The sequence below is a fragment of the Rattus norvegicus genome, chromosome 1 (genome assembly GCF_021556685.1).
Source record: "Rattus norvegicus strain SHRSP/BbbUtx chromosome 1, alternate assembly SHRSP_T2T, whole genome shotgun sequence".
NCBI lineage: Eukaryota > Metazoa > Chordata > Mammalia > Rodentia > Muridae > Rattus > Rattus norvegicus.
Window position 1 is genome coordinate 91,752,272 of NC_141534.1, and position 23,373 is coordinate 91,775,644.

General features: G+C 49.2%; 2 protein-coding genes across 2 annotated transcripts; both read left to right on the forward strand.

Moving 5' to 3' along the window:
• Positions 1–5,851: 5,851 nt before the first annotated feature.
• Rps19 (ribosomal protein S19) lies at positions 5,852–11,554 on the forward strand. Its single transcript, NM_001037346.2, has 6 exons — positions 5,852–5,903; positions 6,380–6,450; positions 6,712–6,812; positions 10,056–10,239; positions 10,673–10,727; positions 11,489–11,554. The coding sequence occupies exons 2-6, from the start codon at positions 6,380–6,382 to the stop codon at positions 11,513–11,515; spliced, it is 438 nt and encodes a 145-aa protein (NP_001032423.1). The 5' UTR covers positions 5,852–5,903; the 3' UTR covers positions 11,516–11,554.
• Positions 11,555–18,623: 7,069 nt separating this feature from the next.
• On the forward strand, positions 18,624–22,977 carry Cd79a (CD79a molecule). The gene is made up of 5 exons (NM_001402547.1): positions 18,624–18,718; positions 20,307–20,600; positions 20,814–20,932; positions 22,355–22,423; positions 22,555–22,977. Exons 1-5 carry the CDS (start codon positions 18,649–18,651, stop codon positions 22,666–22,668), a joined length of 666 nt encoding a protein of 221 aa, NP_001389476.1. The 5' UTR covers positions 18,624–18,648; the 3' UTR covers positions 22,669–22,977.
• Positions 22,978–23,373: the final 396 nt, after the last annotated feature.

Below are 23,373 nucleotides of genomic sequence, written 5' to 3' on the forward strand. Positions count from 1 at the left end.
ACACACAAATGCATACAAACTTATATAAACACATATACATTTACACACACACAGCACTATTTAACAATTTCCCTCATTGCTTATCCCCAAGATCTCATGTTAATATTAGTATCACAATATAAAACACAGTCCTTTTGTGTATATGTGTGTATGTCAGGTTTTTTGTTTTGTGGGATTTTTTTTGGGGGGGGGCGGTTCAGGGTTTCTCTGTGTAGTCCTGGATGACCTAGAACCCAAGACCTGAGATTAAAGGTATGCACCATCCCACCCACTCACAGTGCAACTTTTTTGGTATATTTATTATGTATACATCTACAGCTTTCTGCCTGCATGTATGCCTGCAGACCAGTTGGTTGTGAGCCACCCTGTGGTTGCTGGGAATTACAGTGCTCTTAACCTCTGAGCCATCTCTCCAGCCCACAGTGCAACTTTTTAAAGAGCTTTATTTTTTTTCTTGTTCATGTGCATGGGTCTTTTGCCTGCATGTATGTCTATTTACTGTGTACATGAAGTGCCTACCAAGACCAGAAAAGGGTATCAGTTCCTCTGGAATTGGAATTAGAGGTGAGTGTGATCAGCCATCTGGGTACTAGGAATTGAATCCAGGTCCTCTAGAATTGCAGCCTATGTGCTTGACCATTGTGCTATCTCTCTAGGACTGATTGGTTGGTTTTGAGATGGGGTCTAACTCTAACCCATTTAGAATCCATTTTCAAATTCACTTTGTAAGCCAGGCTAGCCTCAAACTCATGGCACTCTTCCTACCCCAACTTACTGAGCACTGCAACTACAGGTTCTTGTTAGGAGACAGCAGGCCCAGCTAGTAATGGACCACATGTTTGTCTCGCTCCTGGGCTGTTGAGTCAATCCTCAAGGCACTTCGCAGAGAACCCCTGGTGAGCTATTGTAATACTAAGAAGACCTGCAGAGCCCATCCTTCCCTGTGGGGAACATACCTGATAACTGAAGGTTCTTCCTGGCATTACCTGTGTCTGCCCCTCTTTTCACTCAAGAGAATGATGGCATCCAAAGACACCTTAATTCAAGGCCTTGAGAAGGGGAGCTATTCCTACAGCACTGAGGATGGCCGAATAACAGACCTGCAGCTCTAATGCAGGGGCACTGTAAGAGACAAAAAGACTAAAGCCAGCCTTTCAAACTTTCAGTCCCTGTTATAAATTAGATATACGATTGCCCTTTAATAGACCTGCCTAAGCTTCGCTAGCAGTGTCCCGTTCTTCTGGTGACAGATGACTGAGCCCACAGTCATAGGCCAGGGAAGCGCTGCAAACTCAACTCTGCTAAGACTGCTGCTTGGGACTAATTAAGGGTCCCCAGTGTTCCAAGGTCACACAGCCAAGAAGGATATAAGAAAAAGGCATAATAAAGGGAAGTGGGTTGAGAGCTGTGAGGAGTCCAAGGGGAAAGCACTTACCACTAAGCCCAACCTGAGTTCCAGCCCCAGAACCCACCGGAAGGTAGAAGGCAAGAACCAACTCTGGAGTGTTATCTGCTGATCTCCACACTGTGCTGCGTGCATCCCACCCACCCACCCACCACCTAGTTAAATAAAACAAAAAGAGGCTCTTTATGTGGGTGTAACTCAGCCGTTAGCTGGATACACATCTTTTAAATAAATGACAGGAGAGGAAGCAGAGAGAACTTCTCACTTACGGGACCCTCCTCTTCTCCATGCCAGACCTAGTGAGGCTCTGCGAACCTTTAGCCTCTTTCAGACCATGTGGACCCCACAAAGGGTGCCTGAGGGAATGTGGGGAACACAGAGGTCAGCTTTGAGAACAGGGAAAACTTAAGAATTAAGCTTTGAATGGCGATGCTTGCTTCTAATCCTAACATTCCCTAGTTCTGGGAGGAAGCAGGTGAACCTCTGTAACTTCAATACCAGCCTGGTCTTTACAGAGAGTTCAAAGCTAGCCAGAGTTACATAGAAACTCTTCCCAAAACTGGGTGCAATGGTGCATGCACTTGCTCTCAAGCACACGCACGTGAGCGCGCGCACACACACACACAGAGGCACACGCACATGCACACATACATACATACACATACACACACACACTGCTCTGGCTCTCACACTGACACCTCTCTGAGTGGATCCCTTCCCCGATGCTGGAGAGCCCCGTGGTTTCATGGAGCCAGTGAACTGTGAACACTGCTTTCTTGGCCCACTCCCTACCAGCTGCCATCACAGAGCAAGGAAGGATGTGCCTGATCTGAGTGTTGAGCTTCTGAGCTTCTGCCTTAATGCTCTTCAGAAATGACCAAGAAGTTCCCAACCATGAAGTACCCTCCTTGCTCCCTCCCCACAACAACCCAAGTTTTGTTTCAAGAATACATTTTCCATTCCGCCTTTGGAAAACCCGCATTCTGGTCACTCCAGCCCTGCAGGAACATGGCCCACTTCTGACCACACGTGGAGTCCAGGGAGGAACCTAGTCCATCACTCAATTCTTCAGTCCTGATTCATGCAGGCTCACACTTACCCCATCTCCTTGGATAGCGAGCTGCGCAATGCTATTGTTCACGCTCTGCGGCAAGTGATCATTCCCCGTGTAGACCCTCACGGGGCGGAGCTTTTCCCCAAAGAAAGATCTATCCTTTTACCCAGCTCCGGTATCTGTGTTAAGTTCTTCAGATCTTTATACCCCTTAGAGGTACAAATCCAATCACTCTAAGCTGGGCTAGTGCCAATCTGTGTCCCCAACCCCTAGAATAATTATTCAAAGAGGACAGGCTTATCCTGCAGTTTCTCTCTGGGGATTCAGAGAAAATGACTGGGTGAACTCATTCTGTCCAGTCTCTTAGGAATGGTGTTCCTCCTCGGTGTACTCCAGTGCCAACTCCATCCACCAGGAAATCAACAACTTCCTGCCTCGAGCCATTCTTTTTCATTCTGCTTACTTTTACTTTTACAGAAAGTAGTGTTCCAATCACCAGAGTTTAAAAACAAAACAAAACAAAACAAAACCACAGGGTGGTGGTGGTGAAGAGGAGGAAGAAGAGGAGGAAGAAGAGGAGGAGATAGTCATAACATTTCCAGGAAAATCAACAGAACTGGAAACCATTGTGTTAAGTGAAATTGGCCAGACTGAGAAAGACAAAAACTGTGTGTACAGAACGTAGATTTAAAGTCATGCTTCTGTACTTGCATGGGGGAGAGAGGTCACGAAATTAGAAAATGGGGTCACGAGAGCAAGAGACCTTAAGGGAGGTAGGAAAGATAGCAGTGGGATCTGTGGAACAGAATCACAGAAGCGAGGGAGGGAGCCAGTAGGAGTGGCAAGGGGACATGAGTGAGAGAGGTGTAAAAAGACAGGCCTGTGTGAAAAGGCCATGATTCAACCCACTGCAGTGTGTGCTGGCCTGGAAAATTAATGAAAAAATGTTTCCCTATATTAACTCCTCGAAGAGCCTCTCCCCTACCGACCTACACCAAAGTCTGTGACAAGAGTGCATCTTCATTGACACAATGAGCTTCTTTGTCACTGTGACCAAATACCCAGTAGGAACAACCAACCCAAGGACTTATTTCTCTCCGTTTGGAGGGAGCTGGCTTACTGTCACATGGCCCCAAGCCCTTGGAGAAATCACTGTTGTGCTGGGGTGTCCTGCTGAGGGGCTGGGACTACCACACAGATAAGACACCCCAGGCAAGTCAAGAAGAGTCCCCAGTTATACCATTCCTCCAACAAAGTTCCTCTTCCACCTCCACCAACTCTCACCAGTGGCATCCTATTGGGAATCCACCAAGGGACTGACCCATTGGTCAGGTCAGAGTCCTCACTCTCAAACAGTGGGAAAGTCCACAGACATTCCCAGAAGTGCACTTTCTTAATCTCGTACATGGGTTTTTTGTATGGGTGTTGTTTTGGTTTAGGGATTTTGACAAAGTTCTCCTTATGTTTGGTTGCCTTAGAACTCACTATGTAAACCAGTCTGACTTTGAATTCGCAGTAATCCTCCTGTCTCAGCCTCCTGGATGTTAGGACTATAGTGTGCATCACTCTCCCCAGACCATATCGGTGTTCAAGGTTTTTTCAGTTCACTTTTAATTGGGTGTATGTGTGCGCACATGCACATGCATGCGTGCAAGTGCCTGACAGCCAGAAGAGGACATCTCATCCTCTGGAGAGGAAGTTACAAGCTATTGTGAGCCACCAGTGTGGTGCTGGGAACTGAACTCAGGTTCTCTGAAAGAGCTGAGCCATCTATCTCTCCAACCCCTCAAACTGGCTTGGCTTTTCTCTTCGTCCTATGTACTGATAATTCATTTCTTTTTAATATTCTTTTTTTAAGATACACACACTGTAGCTGTTTTCAGACACATCAGAAGAGGGCATCAGATCCCATTACAGATGGTTGTGAGCCACCATGAAGCTGCTGCGAATTGAACTCAGGACCTCTGGAAGAGCAGTCAGTGCTCTTAACCGCTGAGCCATCTCTCCAGCTCCCTTAAAATTCTAATTTTAAATCTTAGTGTTAGGGGCTGGGGATTTAGCTCAGTGGTTAGAGCGCTTACCTAGGAAGCGCAAGGCCCTGGGTTCGGTCCCCAGCTCCGAAAAAAAAAAAAAAAGAACCAAAAAAAAAAAAAAAAAAGAAAAAAAAATCTTAGTGTTAGAGAGGTGCGATATTCGAACATACGCATATCTCTGGGACGCACCTGTGAAAGTCAGAGGACAAAATTCTGTAGTTGGTTCTTGTACCATCATGGGTTCCAAGAATCCTATCAGGTCATCACACTCGAGTGGCAAGAACTTGTACCTAGTGAGCCTCGTTTCTTCTTTATCTTGAATAATATTTAATCGTCTGGCTGCAACACAGCCTCAAATATTTTATGCGCCACGCTGCAGGGTGGGGGTCGGGGGGTAGTGCTAAGTTAAACTCAGAGCCTGGCATAGTGACATACTCCAGTAGCATGAAGCAGGAGGATCATGAGTTCAAGGTCAGCCTTAAATTAAAAAGTCCCAGGCCAGTCTTGGCTAAATAATGAGACCCTATCTCAAACCAACAGATAGACAGATAGACAGGTAGGGAAAGAGGGAGGGAGGGGGAGGGAGGGAGGAGGGAGGAGGGAGGAGAGAGAGAGAGAGAGAGAGAGAGAGAGAGAGAGAGAGAGAGAGAGAGAGAGAGAGAGAGAGAATGAATGAGAATGAAATTGCACAGGTCAGCTTGGATGACTAACGGTCTGAACAGACTCCGGCACTAGATGGCGGAGCTGAACCTTCACCGAGGTCCCACCTCTGCCTCTTGGTCCCCGCCCTAATCTCCTCTGCTTCCAACCCCTTCTTTCCATTCCTCTAGCGTCAAATGAGCTGAAGCAACTTCCGCCCAAAGAAGGGTGGGGCTTCCGTGTAAATCTTGGGTCTTGCAAATACTGAGGCTGGCACAAAAGATGGTGGTGGCCACATGTCATACTGCCCTTTCCCTGGGTTGCCTGTCACGGTTCCGCCCTTACTACTCCCACTTCCGGCCAGGAAGCAGGGTCTTGCGCTGAATCCCGCCTTCCTTTCGTGCGCTCTCAACTTCGCCCGCACTTCCGCCCTCAATAGTTTCCGCCTCCTCGGTTCCCGCCAGACACACAAGGCTCAAATGAAGGCAGATTTCCCCCGGCGTTCTCTGGTCACGCCCAAGGAAACGGAAAAAGGAAACAAACCCCTTATTCTCCTCCCGAGTCCCTTCTCTTGGCTTCCCCACCCCTTCCTCTTACAGGCCCTCCCATTTCAGGGGAAGACGAAGCCATATTCGCCCTCAGAGAGGCGGAGTCCTCTGTTTTTGTCGCTCTCGCGAGCCCTCCGAAATCTCGCGAGACTCGACGCCCGACTTGTGCGCCCGGGAAACCCCGTCGTTCCCTTTCCCCTGGCTGGCAGCGCGGAGGCCGCACGGTAAGCGAGGGCTCTGGGTCGCGGCTGTGCGCGGGGCCACGGGGTCGGGCTATGTGGCCCCAAGAGCTCGTGCCGGGGACCGCGGGAAGCCCGGCGCGGGGTCGCTCCGCCCCCTGAAGCCGCGGCCACGTGCGAGCGGCAGGCCCGGACATGCCTGATCGCCACAGTCCGGGAGCCCAGAGGGTTAGGTGGGCAGCGGAGGGGTGAGTGGAACGCCCGGAACGTGGGCTGAGGGAGAGGGGTGTGGAGGGCTCTCCCACGCGGTCACCACGCCGTGGTGTTGCGATCCGCATGGCGTGGTCACCCGGGAACTCTGTCGGACCTACAGGAGCCGAGCTGCAGTTGAAGTGGAATGAGGCTGGGTGGATGCTGGGGCTTCAGTTTGGATCGGCGAGGAGCAGGGTTGGTGTTGACCTGGACTCGGGTCAGTGGTTTGCAGCAAACCTAACCTCGGCATGCTTGCCCTTTTCTCATAGATGCCTGGAGTTACTGTAAAAGACGTTAACCAGCAGGAGTTCGTCAGAGCTCTGGCAGCCTTCCTCAAAAAGTAAGTGTTGGAGCTGAGGCCTGACCCCTGTGAGCTGTGACCCCTATGTGTCACTAGTCGGACTGACCACTTAATTGGTGATCTCTTCTGAATTGGGCCTACGGTGGCCATGCTTCCTTTTTAGCCTGCTCGCTCGTATGCTATTATCTATCTGTCTTGCTGCTTTACCACGTTACGTTAAGGGTTAGGGTTGGGAGATCCAAAGTAACTTTTGGAAGCTTCTGAAGTGTGCTTTTTTTTCCTCAATTCTCTTGGTCCTAGGTCTGGGAAGCTGAAAGTCCCCGAATGGGTGGACACAGTCAAGTTGGCCAAACATAAAGAGCTTGCCCCATATGATGAGAACTGGTTCTACACACGAGCTGGTAAGAACTGAGGCCTTTAATAGCAGTAGCTTTAAACTAGGAGGGAAATCTGAGTGTCCGTATTTTGCTGTGTCCGTGGCGTGGCATTAGATTTAAATATCTCTTATCAAGTCCCTTTTGATTGAGTGGTTGGGAATGCCACTCCTCGTTCTAAAAGATATTAATCTGGTGCCCAAAAGCAAACTTTGGGATGCCCCTCTGGTCTTTTGAGTCTCAAGGAGTTATGGGTCGAGCCTGGATGCTTTGTGCATCCTGTCGTCCTTCCTCCAGAATCACTGGTGGGTTGTGCCAGGGTTGTAGGGTCATGTTCAGGCTTTTGCTAAGGGGGCCCAACCTAAGAACTCCTCAGGTCACAGGAAATAAGTTGCTCTTCACTTCAGAACGTGAAGCAGTTTCTGAGTTTATATTAAATGTGCACGGGATCCACTTTGTTTCAGGCTTTGGCATGGGCACAGGGACCACCATGACTCAACACAGCCTCTGAAAACCTAAAGGTCAATTCCACAGTGTGGAAAAGGTCGGTGCTTCCACCTGCCAGCACGTTTCTAAGGAGGGCGATTAGGGAAGGGTGGTGAGGCCTAGCTGAGAATGTGCACTTCACACCCGCTCTTGGAAGTACATACAAAGTGCTGACAGTGCTTCGGGTGGTAGGGTAGGCAGCCGTGGAGTTAGAATTGCAAGAGGGAAAATGTTAGTTTTTTCTGGGTAGAGTGGTGTACGTGCTGTGTGGTCCCTATCTGCTGGACAGAATTGGTTGTCTAGTTTTTGCAGTTGGTGGGGGGCGGGGACTGGCATGTCCAGGGTCCACTGGCTAGTGGAATGACTACCATCCTGGTCGCTGTACTGGTCTTGTGTTTTTAAGACGGGGTCTCGCTATGGACATCCTGTTTGCCTTGGAATTTGCCAAGTTGACCGGGCTGGCTTCTGCCTCTACCTCCCAAGTACTGGGGATTGACTTCAGCTCTCTCTCTGGATGTTCTAGACAAACATCCCAAGCAAGATGGGGTTACAAGAAACAGAATCAGGCCAGGTTGCTTTTGCCTTTAATCCCAGCAGGTTCCTTGAGTTTGGGGCCAGACCTGATGATGTGTACTTGTATTCCTAACCCCTGATGGACCAGCAAGACAGTGCTGAGAGTACTAGGCTGGGCTGAGCTTGTTAGAGACCTGGGGGCCCTTCCCTAACTTCATGCTGGGTGAACAGCTTTCCTGAACTCCAGATGTGTTTTGTTTTTGTTTTTTTAAACTGTTCCTAGCTACTCTGTGTCTGGGTTCTGGACCTGTTGTTAAAGTCTGTTCTGGAGCCTAGTGGGTCTCTGTCTGATTTGACCAAGAAAGCTTTCTGCTCTTAGCAAGTTGTAGCCATTGTCTTTATTAACAGTGACCTTTCTGCCTAAGAGAAAGGGACACAGATGGCATCATGTTCTTCAAAGATAGGCTAGTTCTGTCCAAATTTGTTTTTCAGACTGTTTGCTGTTTTTTCTGGACAATTGGGAGCTTGTCTGTTTTGCTGCCACTTGTATTTATTTGGGGCTTGAGTGCAGTGGGGCAATGTGTTTGTCGCAGGTTAGGGCCCTCCTCGGTTGATGTGTATATGGGCAGAGCTGTGGGAATGCGGTCCTGAGGTGTTGAGTTAGGAACAGAGGGCTTGTTGAGTTCAGTGTGACCTTTGTAGGAAACCACTTCCATTGGAAAACCAACAGGATGAATTAGGGCTGGGAGAATAGATTTTCCTTACAAGTTTAGCGTAAAAAGGTTGAGGAGGAAAATGTACGAGATTTTTCATCCCACACCTAGACATGGTTGGTCAGGATGGGACCACCACCCTGCACTTTGCACAAGTTCTGTTGTTGGTAAGCTGCAGTGCCTCACGAAACCTTGGTCTGCAAGTAAGTTAAACTCGAAGGTGCCAACCCTTCCTGGGCAGCTCTGCAGACTGATTAGAGGCATGGGTCCAAGGCCTTGGCTCAGGTCCACTGAAATCCCAGCAGCAATTCTGTGACTTTCCCTAAAAGTTCTACCTTTAAAACATGCTAGAGCCAGGTCTTGTTGAGGAAGAGAGTAATAAAGAAATATTGTTTTGCTTCCTACAGCCTCTAAATAGTTCTTTCTTCAATCAGAAAAAGGAGTGCACACAGGCTCTGGAGTGGCAGGCCTGTGCCTTGTAATTAGCTGGCAGGTGGTTTTCCACTAGCTGGGGTGTTTTTTTTGGGGGGGGGGTTCTTTTGTTCGGAGCTGGGGACCGAACCCAGGGCCTTGCGCTTCCTAGGTAAGCGCTCTACCACTGAGCTAAATCCCCAGCCCCCCACTAGCTGGTTTTTATGTGGTGCTGGAAGGATCGTTAAAAATCCCCATTGCAGGAGCTAGCTAGTTTTGTTGCGATCTCCCTCCGTTTGTCCACTGTGCTTACAGTTGGCTAGTTCCTGCTGTGCTGTGCTGAGATTCAAGCACCTACTGTGTCCAGGCAGATAATCTGTCCCTGGTCCAACCTAGTGAGACCAAGGTTCCCTACCCTGAAGAAGAACAGGTTAACAACTTAACACCTTGAGAGGTAGAACATTCGAGTGGGTCTTCAACATTTGATTGGGGTTGTCTGGTGGTGTCTTGCAAGAAGATGGGAAATGACTGTTAATCCTGACATTGATATGGGGCTGTGAATTTTTTAAAAAAAAAATCCTAAAGCAGAATGAATAGAGGTGTGCTGTGGGAGCAATGTCTTGGGTGCTGGTCCATTGCTAAATGGAACCTGGGTAATAATAGATGGGCTGTGAGTCTTCCATGGGGCTGTTCATTGCTAAGATGACATTAATTGCCTGGGGCTCCCAGCACCACGTGTCTCTTGGTTGTTGCGTTGCTTGAGATTGTGGGGAGTACATGGTACAGCTTCAGCTCAGGACCTGGGGAGTCTCCTTACAGGTTTTGCTGAAGCTGGTTTGATGGGCCAGAAGGATGCCCACAGGACAATAATCTTGTGTCCATGGTTGAGGCAATGCACGCTACAAGTTTGAGGTACCTGCCGCAGAAAGTGGCTGCCCTGTCGTGTCCTGCCTCAGGCACGTGGATATGGGCACACTTGAGGCTTGTCTAGACCACAGGGCCAGCCTTGGAGAAGGGCAAGGAACCAAGGGTGGGTGTCAAGCCCCCAGTGTTGGTACATGGTCTCAGTTTCCTCTGTAAAATGAGAAGTCTCATTTCACACAGTGACAAGCACATGACCTCAGGCTCCCTCTTGCCCCACCCCCAGCTTCCACAGCACGGCACCTGTACCTCCGTGGTGGTGCAGGGGTTGGTTCCATGACCAAGATCTACGGAGGACGGCAGAGAAACGGTGTCAGGCCCAGCCACTTCAGCAGAGGCTCTAAGAGTGTGGCCCGCCGGGTCCTCCAAGCCCTGGAGGGGCTGAAAATGGTGGAAAAGGACCAAGATGGGTATGCAGGATTGTGTGGCATGGCCAAGGGTAGTCATTGCCTGCTGGTGGCATGTGGTGGGGTTGTTGGACCTCCCTACAAATGGAGATATGGGGCTTTCAGAAGGTAACAGCGGGGGACTCACCCAGACCTCTCTGGCTGACTTCTTCTGGCTCTGGGAAGGTAATTTAGTGACTGTCCGCTTTCATTAGCCTGCTCGTTAACTTTTCCCAATTGATTTTTCGGGGCTTTTGATCTAATGCTTGCACAAACGACACCCCGTCAGCTCCCAAGGGTCTCCCTCTCCTTCCCCCAGCTCGTTAGGATGTGGCTGGCTTGGGCACAAGTGGGACTTGGCAGACAGAATGCAGTTCCATCACTTGGTACTTTCTTCTGTACACCCCCTGGGAGGTTGGGCTGTGCTCATCCAAGTTTTTTTTTCCCCTTCGCACAGGGGCCGCAAGCTAACACCTCAGGGACAGAGAGATCTGGACAGGATCGCCGGACAGGTGAGAGGTGCACTTTGTGCTTCTACTGAAGCAGAGGTCACACTGAGAAAGGGGGGAACAGTAAGGTGTGTAGTGTTATTTGCTCAAGACTGGGTTCCAAAGTGGTGCTGGGCTTCTATATATAAACTTAGACCTGTGGCCCCATACAGATACTTGGTTAGGAGTTCTAGCCACTCTTCCTTCTTAGTGCCTCATACTTACTAGGTGACAGGTTCAGGCCCAGGCATTGTAGAGTAACTTCCTACTGCCTTCTGTGTAAAGTGATGTCACCCTGAGAAGCTGGTGTAAAGAGGAACCCCTGGGTGTGGTAGACTGATGATCCAAGCCTAATTTCCTTTCTACAATAGACTTCCTAGGGGTATTGAAAGGCATTGGGGGGCCTGGAGAGATGGCTTAGTGGTTAAGAGCACTGACAACTCTTCCAGAGGTCCTGAGTTCAAATCCCAGCAACCACATGGTGGCTCACAACCATCTATAATGAGATCTGATGCCCTCTTCTGGTGTGTCTGAAGACAGCTACGGTGTACTTATATATAATAAATAAATAAATCTAGAAAGAAAAGAAAGGCATTGGCCTTTAACTTCTGGTCTTAGTAGAAAGGGCCTGACCCAAACATTGGCGCATTGACCATCCCTTCAGGAGAGTGGGCAGAAGCTTGAGCCCTGGGTCAGTGTAATCTACAGAATTAGGTGTTGCAACAGTGGGGCTGAGGGTGTAAGAAACCTTGACCCCACAACTGATCTTCTCTGTCTCCCCACAGGTGGCAGCTGCCAACAAGAAGCATTAGAACAAAGGATGCTGGGTTAATAAATTGCCTCATTCATAATCCTGGTCTGGACCTGTTTTTTATTTTGTTTTTCAAAACCGTTTCCCTGGGCATCCCTGGCTGGCCTTAAATGAATTGGTTTGCCTTTGCTACCACTACCCAGCTCAGCTCTGGGTCTCTTAGCTTCATCTAGGAGTAGAGGAATGGGCGTTCTGATGCTCTGGACAGCAGTGCAGCTGTGGTGTTGGTGGTGGGTAGGGCAGCAGGTGTGCCAGTCCATGTCCCATCTGTGATGAAATTCCCATAAGAGGGAGATTCTGTAAAATCAGTATAGTTGTGAGTGACCTTGGCTTCTAACAGTCCCCTCTGCTAAAGATGAAATGCATGCTAGCCTGAGCCCTCTAGAGTCTAACCCAGCTCAGTCTGTCATGGGGACAACCCAGGTGGTGGTCTGGCGGCCGGGCCTGTCTTAAGGCTGAAGATTCATAGTCCTTGTCTATTCCTTATTTCCCTAACAGGCTGTTGCCCAGTAAAACTGGCTCCCAGAAGTACCCTAGTTAGGTCCTTGCTGGGAGTGGCTGGTGGCCCTTCCTACACATGAGTTATGTGTTGCTTCGCCACAGGAGTGCCAAGCAGTTTGCAAATGTTTTCCGTACCTAGCAATCCTCAGAATCGTGTTCTTGTAGCATCTGAGAAGTAACCTGGTGATTGCTCTGAGGCAGTGAGAATCACATGACCAATGTTGGCCATGCAGTCAACCTCTGGCACTGCAATTCCATCTAGGAAAAGGGAAGCTCAGGCTGGCCTCGTCATATCCTGTGGTCATGTCAGCATGAGTGCATTTGGCTCAGCTGGGCCATGACAATAGATAAATACCTGGTCAAGTCTACCTCCTAGCTGCAGCTTCGCTCTTAAGCCACTAGGGGGCAGCTGGCAGCCACTGCTGGACAAGATAAATTCCAGGTCTTCAGTTCCTGAGGAGTAGGAACTGGGGGTGCTAACAACATTGGGGCCTGCTGTACAGAAGAGGAACTAATCCTCTTCAGGAACTGCCAGCTGCCTTTAGTGATATTAACACCAAACTCATTAAGTAGGGTCCATGGCCTGCCTACACTCAGAGCCAGTCAGTTGCACTCAGGTGCAAGCCAAAGGATCTCCAGTATTGAAGCCCATGTAATAGTTGCAGTGTTTCTTAACTTACTGTGTAGCCTAGAATGGCCTTGAACTCCTAGACCCCCCTGCCTCCACCTTCAGAGTGTTGGGATTCCAATCACCCACTACGAAGAGTGGCCACTTGCCCTATTTTTAAATTACGAAATATTTCAGGCATGCAAAACATTACTCAAAGCAGCCTTGCAAGAGCTCTCCACCCATGCCTGGGAAGATAGCTCCAGGGTTTAAGAATACTTGCTTTTGGTAATAAACGCTTTGCTGCAGAAGGAAAAAAAAAAAAAAGAATACTTGCTTTTCCAAAGGACCTAATTCAGTGCCTAGCATTCATGTCAGGTGACAGCTGTAACTCCAGATCTAGGGATGCAATGCCTCTGGCCTCAGGCACTACACTCAGGTGCACATACCCAACACACACACACACCTATACACAATTAAAACTAATAACAGTAAATCTTTAAGACACCCTGCTTAAGGAGTTACACAGGAGAGTCAGGGATAGCAGAATAGACCTGTGACACTGGGAAGTAGGAGAATCACAAGTTTGAGGCCAGTCTGGTCTATATAGAAAACCTATGTCAAGGGTTGGGGATTTAGCTCAGTGGCAGAGCACTTGCCTAGCAAGTGCAAGGCCCTGGGTTCGGTCCCCAGCTCCGAAAAAAAAAAAAAAAGAAAAAAAATCTATGTCAAAAGACAACAGGTGGGGGTAGGAGGAGTGTTATGCAAAGAAAATCAATTGTAACTCAGTAGCAGACTTCTTGCCTGGTACAGGAAGAGCCCAGAGTTCCATCGTCAGCACAGAACCAAACATAAAAAGGAATAAAGACACAGGCATAACACAACCACTACAAAGTCAAAAGAGGGCCTGGGGAGATGGCTCAGCTGTTAAGAACACTTGCCCGGATGGGCAGTGGTGGTGCACACCTTTAGTCCTAGCACTTGAGAAGCAGAGGCAGGGTGATCTCTGAATTTGAGGCCAGCCTGGTCTACCAAGTGAGATCCAGGACAACCAGAGCTACACAGAGAAACTATGTTTCAAAAAAAAACAAAACAAAACAAAAACCCACCTGCTGCTGTTCCAGAGGTCCCTGGTACTATTCTCTTCATCTGTGTAGCATCTGTAAGTTCAGGAGGTTCTGGTGACATACGTACAAGCAAAACACCCATGCACATAAAATGAAAATAAAGCTTTTTGTTTGGGGTTTTGTTTTGAGACAGTTTCTCTGTATAGCCATGACCATTCTGGAATTCACTCTGTAGACCACACTGGCCTCAAATTCTGCCCCTGCCTCCCCAGTACTGGTGTTGCCTTTAAAAGCTATATATTTGCCACTACCCAGCCTTTTTTTTTTTTTTTAAAGGTGGGTGAGTCCAGCTGTGTCCTTCCCCAGCTCCACTCAGTTCTCCTCTTCCCCAGGAGGCAAGCATGACATGGTGTGCACATTCATCTCCAGCACAGGCCTTTGTCCCCAAATAGCATACGATGACACTTTACCTTTGAAAGACAAGTCAACTACCAGGCATGGTGGAATACACACACACACACACACACACAGAGAGAGAGAGAGAGAGAGAGAGAGAGAGAGTGTTAGTTTTAATCCCAGCATAAGGCAGGCGGATCTCTGAGTTCAAGGCCAACCTGGTCTATACAGTGAATTCCAGGACAGCCAGGGCTACGCAGAGAAACCCTGTCTGGAAAAACTCAAAAAAGAGGAGAATAACCTAACTGAGAAAGAGCATAAGCTAATTGCTACAAATAACATCCACAGTCCCACTTCTACTGTTTCTAGTGTCTGCTTCCTTTAAAGAGAATTAAAACCAGGAGAAGCAAATAATGAGTTGTGTTCGTAATGCGGGTGTTAGGAAGTTTTCTCGACAGAGTTGAGTCACAGATGAACCGAGTGTATTTTCTAAGGAAGAAACAAGTGAGAATATTTTAGATGTATTTTACATAGTCCCAGGATAAACTTACAAATGATCTGTGTTATGTTCTTCTCTGACCCCCTTCCACTGTTTTTTTATATTATATTTACCATTCATTTATTAAAGCATGAATATTTCCTTTAAAAAAAAAAGAAAAAGAAAAACCACTCAACTGCATCATCTACACCAAGTTTTGTTTCCCTCCCCATTTCTCCACTGACTTCTCCCCTACCCCGTGGCTTTCAGCTAGCTTGTGGAACTAGAAAGGCTGTCTTCCTCCAACAAACATACCTTGGAATTCCTTTTCCATTTTCCCTACCAAAAATATCCTGTGGTTTTTGTTTTCCTCGTGACTCACCTGCCCCCTAAAGCCTCTTTCAATTTTTTCATTTATTTTATTTGGGGTACTTCATGTGTATGTGTGTCCACTACATGTGTACATGCGCCCCTGTACTCCAGGAGTCCGACCATCTTGGAGTTACAAACAAACACTTGTCACCCACCACAGATGAGTTCTACAAGAACAATATGTGCTCTTAACAGCTGAGCCATCTCTCAGCTCTCTAGCCTGTGTCTTTGGGGGTTGTCTGTCTGTCTATCTCTCTGTCTATCGGTGTCAGGGTTTTGTTGTATAGCTCTGGCTATCCTGGAACTGGTGGCAGTCCGACTCCTCCCTCTGCCTCCCTTTTGTTGTTCTGATTTGATTTGTTTTGCTTTGTCTGAGGCCAAGTCTACAGGACAGGCCAACTTGGAGCTTGCCTTTATCCCGTCTCAAACTCTGGAATTATGGGCATATGCCAATACACTATTTCAGTAAATGTATTTTTGCCATGTCTTATTTTTTTAAGAATTTATTTATGTATTCATGTACACTGTCGCTGTCCTCAGACACACCAGAAGAGGGCATCAGATCCCATTACAGATGGTTGTGAGCCACCATGTGGGTGCTGGGAATTGAACTCAGGACCTCTGGAAGAGTAGTCAGTGCTCTTAATCACTGAGCCATCTCTCCAGCCTGCCATGTCTTTACATATGTGGAACTCACCTAACTACTTAGAGTATCTCAAAAGCTCGCTACCCATTCAGACCTGATTTCCCTGGGTCTACACGAGACTCTTGTTAACTTTTTTCATTTATTTATTCTCTGTAAGGTCGCTTTGTCTGCTTATGGCTGGTGCCCACAGAGGCGAGAAAAGGGCGTCAGAACCACTGGACCTGGAATTAACTGGGGAGCTGCCGTATGGGTGTTGGTGACCAAACACCGGTCACTGGAGATTACAGGAGGGGGCCACCATACTCATCTGCTGTTTTCTTTCTATTTCCTTGTGTGTGCACATATCTGTGTGCTCGCCCCTGCCAGTCCACAGAACACGTGGGGACTGAAGGCTGACCTCAAATGTCTTCCTCATTCTGCTCTCCCCCACCACACACACCTTCTTGTTTTTGTTTGTTTTCATTTTCCAGACAGGATTATTCTGTGTAACCCTGGCTACCCTGGAACTCACTCTGTAGACCACCAGGCCTCCTTCCAACTCACAGAGATCCGCTTGCCTCTGCCTGCTGAGTGCCGGTGTGAATGTCCGGGCAAAAGGTGTGCGCCACCACTCCCTGGCTTTAAAGAAATGTTCATGAATACTTTTAGTTTAACTTTTTAGATTTATTTAGTGTTTATATGTATGGTTGTGAACCACCATGTGAATAAGAATTAAACTTAGTTCCTCATCAAGAAAAACAAATGCTCTTAACCACTGAGCCATCCAATTCCTCATCTTTTTTTTTTTTCTTTTTGTGAAGTGGAACCTTCTAGTTCTTTGGAAAGTTAGTTATGTCAAATGATGTTTGCTGGGGCACACAGGTGAAAGGATGTCCTGCTAAAGCAAAATGTGAAAGAATGTTTTCCTGAAGCAGGCACAGGTGAAGGATGTTTTCATCTAATAAACACGTGAAAGGACCGGAGATGAAGGAGTATAGTTGCGACCCCACAGACAGTGGGAGACCAGCAAGCATTGGGCATCGGTTTGCTCTGCTCGGTCTTGCTATTCTTTGACAACGACAGGCACGTATTGGTTCACCTTACATAGTGTTGTTGAGCTCAACTTGTGGTAACACCGCCATTGAGAGAACTCTGCCAAGAACTGCTCCTGAGGTTCCTGCAGCAGCTCGCTGCCTCTGTGGCCTCACCTCAGGCCAGCTGGTGAGCCTGGTGGTTTCTTCAGGACTGAACTACAGCTGCCTGGTGTCTGCCTGCTGAAAGACTGGACTGTAGCTACTGGTTCCTGCCTGGCATCTGCCCCCCCAGAGGCCTGATCTGCAGCTGCTCAGTCGTATTTGGTGTTTGCTGTGGGACTGAACTGCCGCCCAAGAAGACAGAGCTCACCCCCAAAGAACCATCACTGCACAGGTCCACTTCCCCACATCCTAATAACGTCTCTCTCCCATTACCTCTGCCGGATGGTGGGCTGGAGGAGGGCTTGAACACTTATTAAAAGTAGGTTGAGGGGCTGGGGATTTAGCTCAGTGGTAGAGCGCTTACCTAGGAAGCACAAGGCCCTGGGTTCGGTCCCCAGCTCCGAAAAAAAGAACCAAAAAAAAAAAAAAAAAAGTAGGTTGCAAAAAAATTCATGTCTACATTTTTGAGACAGGGTTTTTCTTGTGTAACCCTGGCTGTCTTGGACTTCGCTCTGTAGACCAGGCTAGCCTCGAACCCAGAGATCCCCTGTGTCTGCCTCTGAAGTGCTGGGGTTAAAGTCATGTATCACCACGGCCCAGCTAATTCCTCACCTTTAAAAGAAAAAACAAAAACTAAAAAACAAAAACAAAAAAACCAACCAAACAAACAATAACAACAAAAACAAAACAAAACAAAAAACAAACAAACAAACAAAAAAGGCTCTCCTCACTGAACCCAGAGCTTAATATATGGGCCAAACTGGCTGCCCTATGAGCTCACTACCATCTCCTTCCCTTGCTCCACAATCTGCTAGTTTCTTATGTAGCTCAGGCTAGCCTCTTGACTCATTATTCTGAGCCTCCCAAAATCTGGGATTAGAGGCATGAGTCATCACCACACCGTCAGCACATGGACTGTGTAGCACTGGGCAAGTGACCACTCCCCCTTACCGAGTCTCCATTTCCTCCTCCATCACGTGGAGGATGGCCTCTGCCCTATTGAGAGGACATAAAAGAACTTAAAGGCTAGGGTGTCATTCAGCGGCAGAGCTCACCTAGAATTCATGAGTCCCCCGGGGGTCATCACTTACACTGAAAGAAAAATTTTGCGAGGCATGGTAGAGCACATCTGTAACCACAATACTCAGAAGAAGGCAGAGACAAGAGGACCAGGATTTCAAGAGCATCTTCAGAGGCAGGGGATTGACTTCGGTAGTTAGGAGTACTGGCTGTTCTTGCAGAGAACCAGGGTTTATTCCCAGCTCCCAGTGGGGCAACTTATAACTTCATTTCCAAGGTATCTGTCGCCCTCTTCTGGCCTCCACAAGCACCAGGCACACACATACACATACGGTACACATACATACATGTATGCATACACGTATGTGAACACTCAGACATTAAATAAACCATCAATTAAAAACAATAGAAGGTGGTGATAAACAAAGGGTCACTTTGACCTGCATGGTGAATTCAAGGCCAACCCTGGGCTATGTGAAACCCGTTCAAAAAAACGAACAGCGAGAGAAAAGGGGTGGGGTTAGAAAGAAAAGGGCGGATAAGGGCGCTATGTTTTACCCAATGTTAGTGAGAAAAGAAGCCGAAGTCCAGAGCAGCTGTGGATTTAGCAGGCACCCGTGACCATGAACCAGGCCTTGAACCAGCCTCTCCCCGACCCCACGCACTAGAGACTCAAGGGAATTGTGGCCAGCCAGGTGCAGGGCAGTTCCTCTCCACTCAGGGCCTACACCAGATGGCAAATAAAGGGCCAGGAGTAAGGGCCACTGGAGCCCATCTCCGGCAGGGCTGAACAGGAAGTGAGGCGGAGTTTGGAGTGGAATCTGGTACCTCAAGGCTACCGCCACCCAGACTAACCGGCTCCCTGGGAGACGATGCTAGGGGGTCTAGGAGTCCTCCGAACCCTGCCTCTCCTCCTCCTCTTCCTGTCCGAAGCCTGCCTGGGTAATGTGACCAAAGGGAAGGTGCCGTGGGGGATGCGGCTGACAGAAAGGTGCAGAGTGGAGTCAGAAATGGCCAGACAGGGGGGTGCATAGCAGCGCAACTCTTTTTTTTTTTTTTTTTTTTTTTTTTTTGGAGCAGAGGACCTAACCCAGAGCCTCAGGCTTGCTAGGCAAGCGCTCTACCACTGAGCTAAATCCCCAACCCCTACCAGCAGCGCAACTCTTAAAGCAATGCCTGAACTCTAGGAAACTGAGGAGGCAGAAATACTGTGCTTGAGTCCAGCCTGGGCTACATAATGAGTTCTATCTAGGCTAACCTGGGCAATTTACTGGTTGCCTGTCCCAAAATGACAAGGAGAAGGGGGGGGGGGGGGAATCAGGGACAGCTTTCTGTACTGAGCCACAGGCTGGAGGAGACTTGAGTAAGTCTGTTAGGACCAAGACTACCATGCTCCACAACACACGACCTTAGCTCCACAAGTGAGAATGAGGAACTGAGGTGAGTGTTGACTGAACATGAGGATATGGAGGTAGCAAAGGGTGTCAGTGAGGGGAAACAGTTTTTGTTTGTTTGTTTGTTTTTCCTCTGCCTTACGTCTGGAGGACATGCTTCCTCAGGTGCTCCATTCCTCTCCGCCACCCCTGTGAACACACTGACCCAGGTTTTCAGAGGGGAAGGTCTGGGACCAGGGATTGGAGTCCTGCTGTCTTGAGTCTTAAGCCTGAGACCAGGAACTTGCTGGGGCCTCTTTTCCCTCCCTTTCTTTCTTCCTCACTTCCGACCTTCCTCTTTCCTGTTATGTCCAGAAACAGGGCTATAAGCCAGTGTGCTGCTGAGGTGGCTGAGAACAGGGGTGGGGTGGGAGTGACTCAAGGTGAACACAGAGAGCCCACACCATGGCCACCAGTCCACCCTTGTCTCTCTAAGCCTCCTCGGATGCCCCAGGCAGAACTCCGTCCCAGGGCCTAGGTCGACACTGGTTTCTTTGTCTTGTTTGTTTTGTTTTTGGAGACAGGGTTTCTCTATGCCACCCTGGCTGTCCTAGAACTCACTGTTAGACCAGGCAGGCCTCAAACCCACAGCAATCTGCCTGACTCACTCTCTGCAGTGCTGGGATTAGGGGCATGTACCACTACTGCCTGGCAGGTTGCCTCACTTAAATTACAGAGATGAGAAATGACCCAGGCACAAAACCAAACTAAACAACCAAGCCAAGGACAGATTCGGGGAGGTAGGACAGAATTGGGCTCTAGTACCTTTTCCAATAGGCTGGGTACTGCTGAGCCTGGGTCTAAGGTGTGCCCCATCTCCACCCCCTTCCCCATGGAGGTTCCTAAGGGTTATGAAGAATGAGGACCAACGGGATGGTCTTCAGAGAGAGTCCCTGGGCTGGTTGGGGGAACAACAAAATGCAAAGGGGAAATGGAAGAAAGAGGCCATAGGGCGTGTCCCCCGGTGTCTGTTCTTATTCTAGATACCATTGCCACCAGTGAGACTCCACTCCTGAGAGAGCTGGCATGAAGGGGGCTGGAGCAATCTTCTCCATCTCCAGGCTCTGACCCATCTGTCTCCTCTCATCTCTCCACAGGTCCTGGATGCCAGGCCCTGATGTTAGAAAGGGATCCACCATCCCTGACGGTGAACTTGGGTGAGGAGGCCGTCCTCACCTGTAAGAACGACGGCAAGAACCCTAATATCACATGGTGGTTCAGTCTCCAGTCCAACAGCACATGGCCCCCAATGCCACTGGGTCCTGGCCTGGGTCCCATGGGCAAGCTGATCTTCCCCGAAGTTAACAAGAGCCACAGGGGCTTGTACTGGTGCCAAGTGATAGAGAGCAAAGAAGTAAAGCGTTCCTGTGGCACTTACCTCCGAGTGCGCAGTGAGTAGGGAGGGGCACTGACCCTGGAGTTCTGTTCTCCGGCTCATCCAGAACACTGGAAGCAGAGAGCCAGCTCCTCCCTCCTGGACCTGCAACCTGTAACCCTGGCAGGTCACCTGCCAGATGGTGGCTTCAGGGTTCCCTGACCTCGCAAGGAGCAGGGCTGGGAGAGGAAGGGATACCAGAACACTAAGCAGCACCCTGTCTTCACAGAGCAAGTCCCGAGGCCCTTCCTGGACATGGGGGAAGGCACCAAGAACCGCATCATCACGGCAGAAGGGATCATCTTGCTGTTCTGTGCAGTGGTGCCAGGGACGCTGCTGCTCTTCAGGGTGAGTCTCTCCACGGCGACACCCTCAAATTATCTTGGCTTGCCTGGACTGTGACTCCCAGTGTCCAGCTGGTCCTCTGAATCCTGAGGTTCCTCCTTCAAAGTTTGGGAGGCTGGGAGTAACCCCCAAAAGGATTTCCAGTGGCACTGAGCTCTAGTGGGGTCAGCCTGTCCCCACGGCCCTCACAGATACCCTCTCACTCTCCTGCTGACCCACCAAAGGGAGTCCCCTGCAAATGCAGCCAAGACCAGGGAAGGAGGTGTGTCCTCCCAGAGCCCCTGCTTCTCCTTAGGCTACAAGACGTTGTTTTTTTTTTTTTTTTTTTAAATGGGGTTTCACTATGAATCCCTGGCTGGCCTCGAACTCACAGGGATCCACCTGCCTCTGCCTCCTGAGTGCTGGAATGAAAGGTGTGCACCACCATTGTCCTGCACCTTATTTATGGTTTGTTGTTGTGTACGTGGGCACTCGAGTGTGGAATCGGAGAACAACTTTCAGGGGTTGATTCTTTCCTTCCACTGTGGGATTCCCCACATCAAATTCATGTCCTCAGGTTTCCATGGCAATATCCTTACCAGCTTGAGCTATCTCCTGGACTTTCTTTGCTTTCACTTTTTTTTTTTTCTTTTCTTTTTTCCGGAGCTGGGGACCGAACCCAGGGCCTTGTGCTTGCTAGGCAAGCGCTCTACCACTGAGCTAATTCCCCAACCCCTCACTTTTTTTTTTTTAAAACCTAGACATTAGTCTAGGCTAGCCTCAAACTTGCTGTATCTCCATGGCTGGTCTGATTTGTCTTTATCTTCTAAGCACCGAAATTACAGGCATGCATCACAACCAGTTTTATTTTTGTTTTTGTTTTGACATTTTTGTTTGTTTTGTTTTTGTGGGTAGGGTAAGACAGCATCTTGCTATGTAGTTCAGGCTGGGATGTAGCTCACTATATAGATCTGGAATTCGCAATCCTCCTGCCCTGTCTCAGTTTACCAAGCACTGGAATTACAGATGTTCAGCACCACTCCCAGCTCACTGTTACACTTCTTGAGGAACAGTAGAGGGCCAGCATGGTGGCACACAGCTTTGATCCTAGGAACACTTAGGAGGCAGAGGCAGGCAGATCTGTCGGGAGTTCAAGGCCAGCCTGGTCCACATAGTGAGTTCCCAAGTAGCTCTTACTACATAGAGATCTAACACTGTTGGTGGAGTGGAGTGGCAAGCACATGCAGGCACGAGGCAGGAGACCGAGGCCCATAAGAAGAAAGAGAGGGGAAGAGGGGTGGAGATAGAATCTGCCAAGATCCCAATATGTGGCCTCGGGGGTGTCCCTTGCTCTTTCTGATAAAGCACTTGCTAGTAGAAGACGGTCTAAAAGCCCTTCGCCTCCCTCCTCGCTAAATGCCGCTTCTGCCTCATCCCCTTCCGTAGAAGCGGTGGCAAAATGAGAAGTTTGGAGTGGACATGCCAGATGACTACGAAGATGAAAATCTCTATGAGGTAAGTATGCCTGGGATGCAGCAGGCAGCCTTGCATGGCGGGTGGTGTCTGCACTGGGTCCCACCCTGGAGTTGACTGGGAGGGAGCAAGGGCCGCAGCTGCCAGGGTACTGATGTCTCTGTCCCCTGCAGGGCCTGAATCTTGATGACTGCTCTATGTATGAGGACATCTCCAGGGGACTCCAGGGCACCTACCAGGACGTGGGCAGCCTCCACATTGGAGATGTCCAGCTGGAAAAACCATGACTGACATCCCCCCACCCTCCCCACTCCCCATCCTGCTGTGCTGTCTGCCCCTGCCTGCCCTATGCCCAACTCCAGAATCCCTGCCCCTGCTGCTCTTCCGCTGTGCTTGTCCCTCTGAAGTGTCCCACCCTTGCCTCCAGGCTGCCCCACCCTATTCTTGTCCTTCCCCCTGGGGTTCCCTCCCTAGTGGGTAATGAGCCCTTAATCGCTGCCTCTAGGGGAGCTGATTACAGCAGGCTCGTTAGTGTCACCCCCCTCCTCCCAGATCTGTCATGGCCACTTAAGTGATAATAAATCCTTCCCAAAGCAGCCCTTGGCAGGAGTCATGGATCTCATGTGGACTGCTCCTCAATGCTGCCAGGGAACCAGGAGCAGAAAACACAAGTCCCCTCCTCCCTCAGACCCAGGTTTCTGGACCTAAGTTCTCACCAGACCACTTCTGAGATCTGGGACCAGACAGTCTTGGCTGTCTGTCCTCACCAACCCCACAACCCCCAAAATAACAGGAAGTCTCTTGGGGAAGTCCCCACCCCAATTGAAATGCTGGTTTATCTCCTTTATAGGGCCTCACCCTCCTCACGTCCCTAAGCAAGGGGGAACCAGCCCGGGCCTTACCAAATTTTTACCCATATTTAAGCTCTGAGAACACAAGGTATTATTTCCAGGAGTGGGACCTAATTCCCTCATGGGTTCACTTGCCTAGGC

Coding starts and splice junctions, on each gene's coding strand:
- Rps19 (NM_001037346.2), top strand. CDS start 6,380: ATGCCTGGAGTTACTGTAAAAGACGTTAACCAGCAGGAGTTCGTCAGA. Junction 6,451..6,711: donor CTGGCAGCCTTCCTCAAAAA/GTAAGTGTTGGA, acceptor TCTTGGTCCTAG/GTCTGGGAAGCTGAAAGTCC. Junction 10,240..10,672: donor GTGGAAAAGGACCAAGATGG/GTATGCAGGATT, acceptor CCCTTCGCACAG/GGGCCGCAAGCTAACACCTC.
- Cd79a (NM_001402547.1), top strand. CDS start 18,649: ATGCTAGGGGGTCTAGGAGTCCTCCGAACCCTGCCTCTCCTCCTCCTC. Junction 20,601..20,813: donor CACTTACCTCCGAGTGCGCA/GTGAGTAGGGAG, acceptor CTGTCTTCACAG/AGCAAGTCCCGAGGCCCTTC. Junction 22,424..22,554: donor AAGATGAAAATCTCTATGAG/GTAAGTATGCCT, acceptor TGTCCCCTGCAG/GGCCTGAATCTTGATGACTG.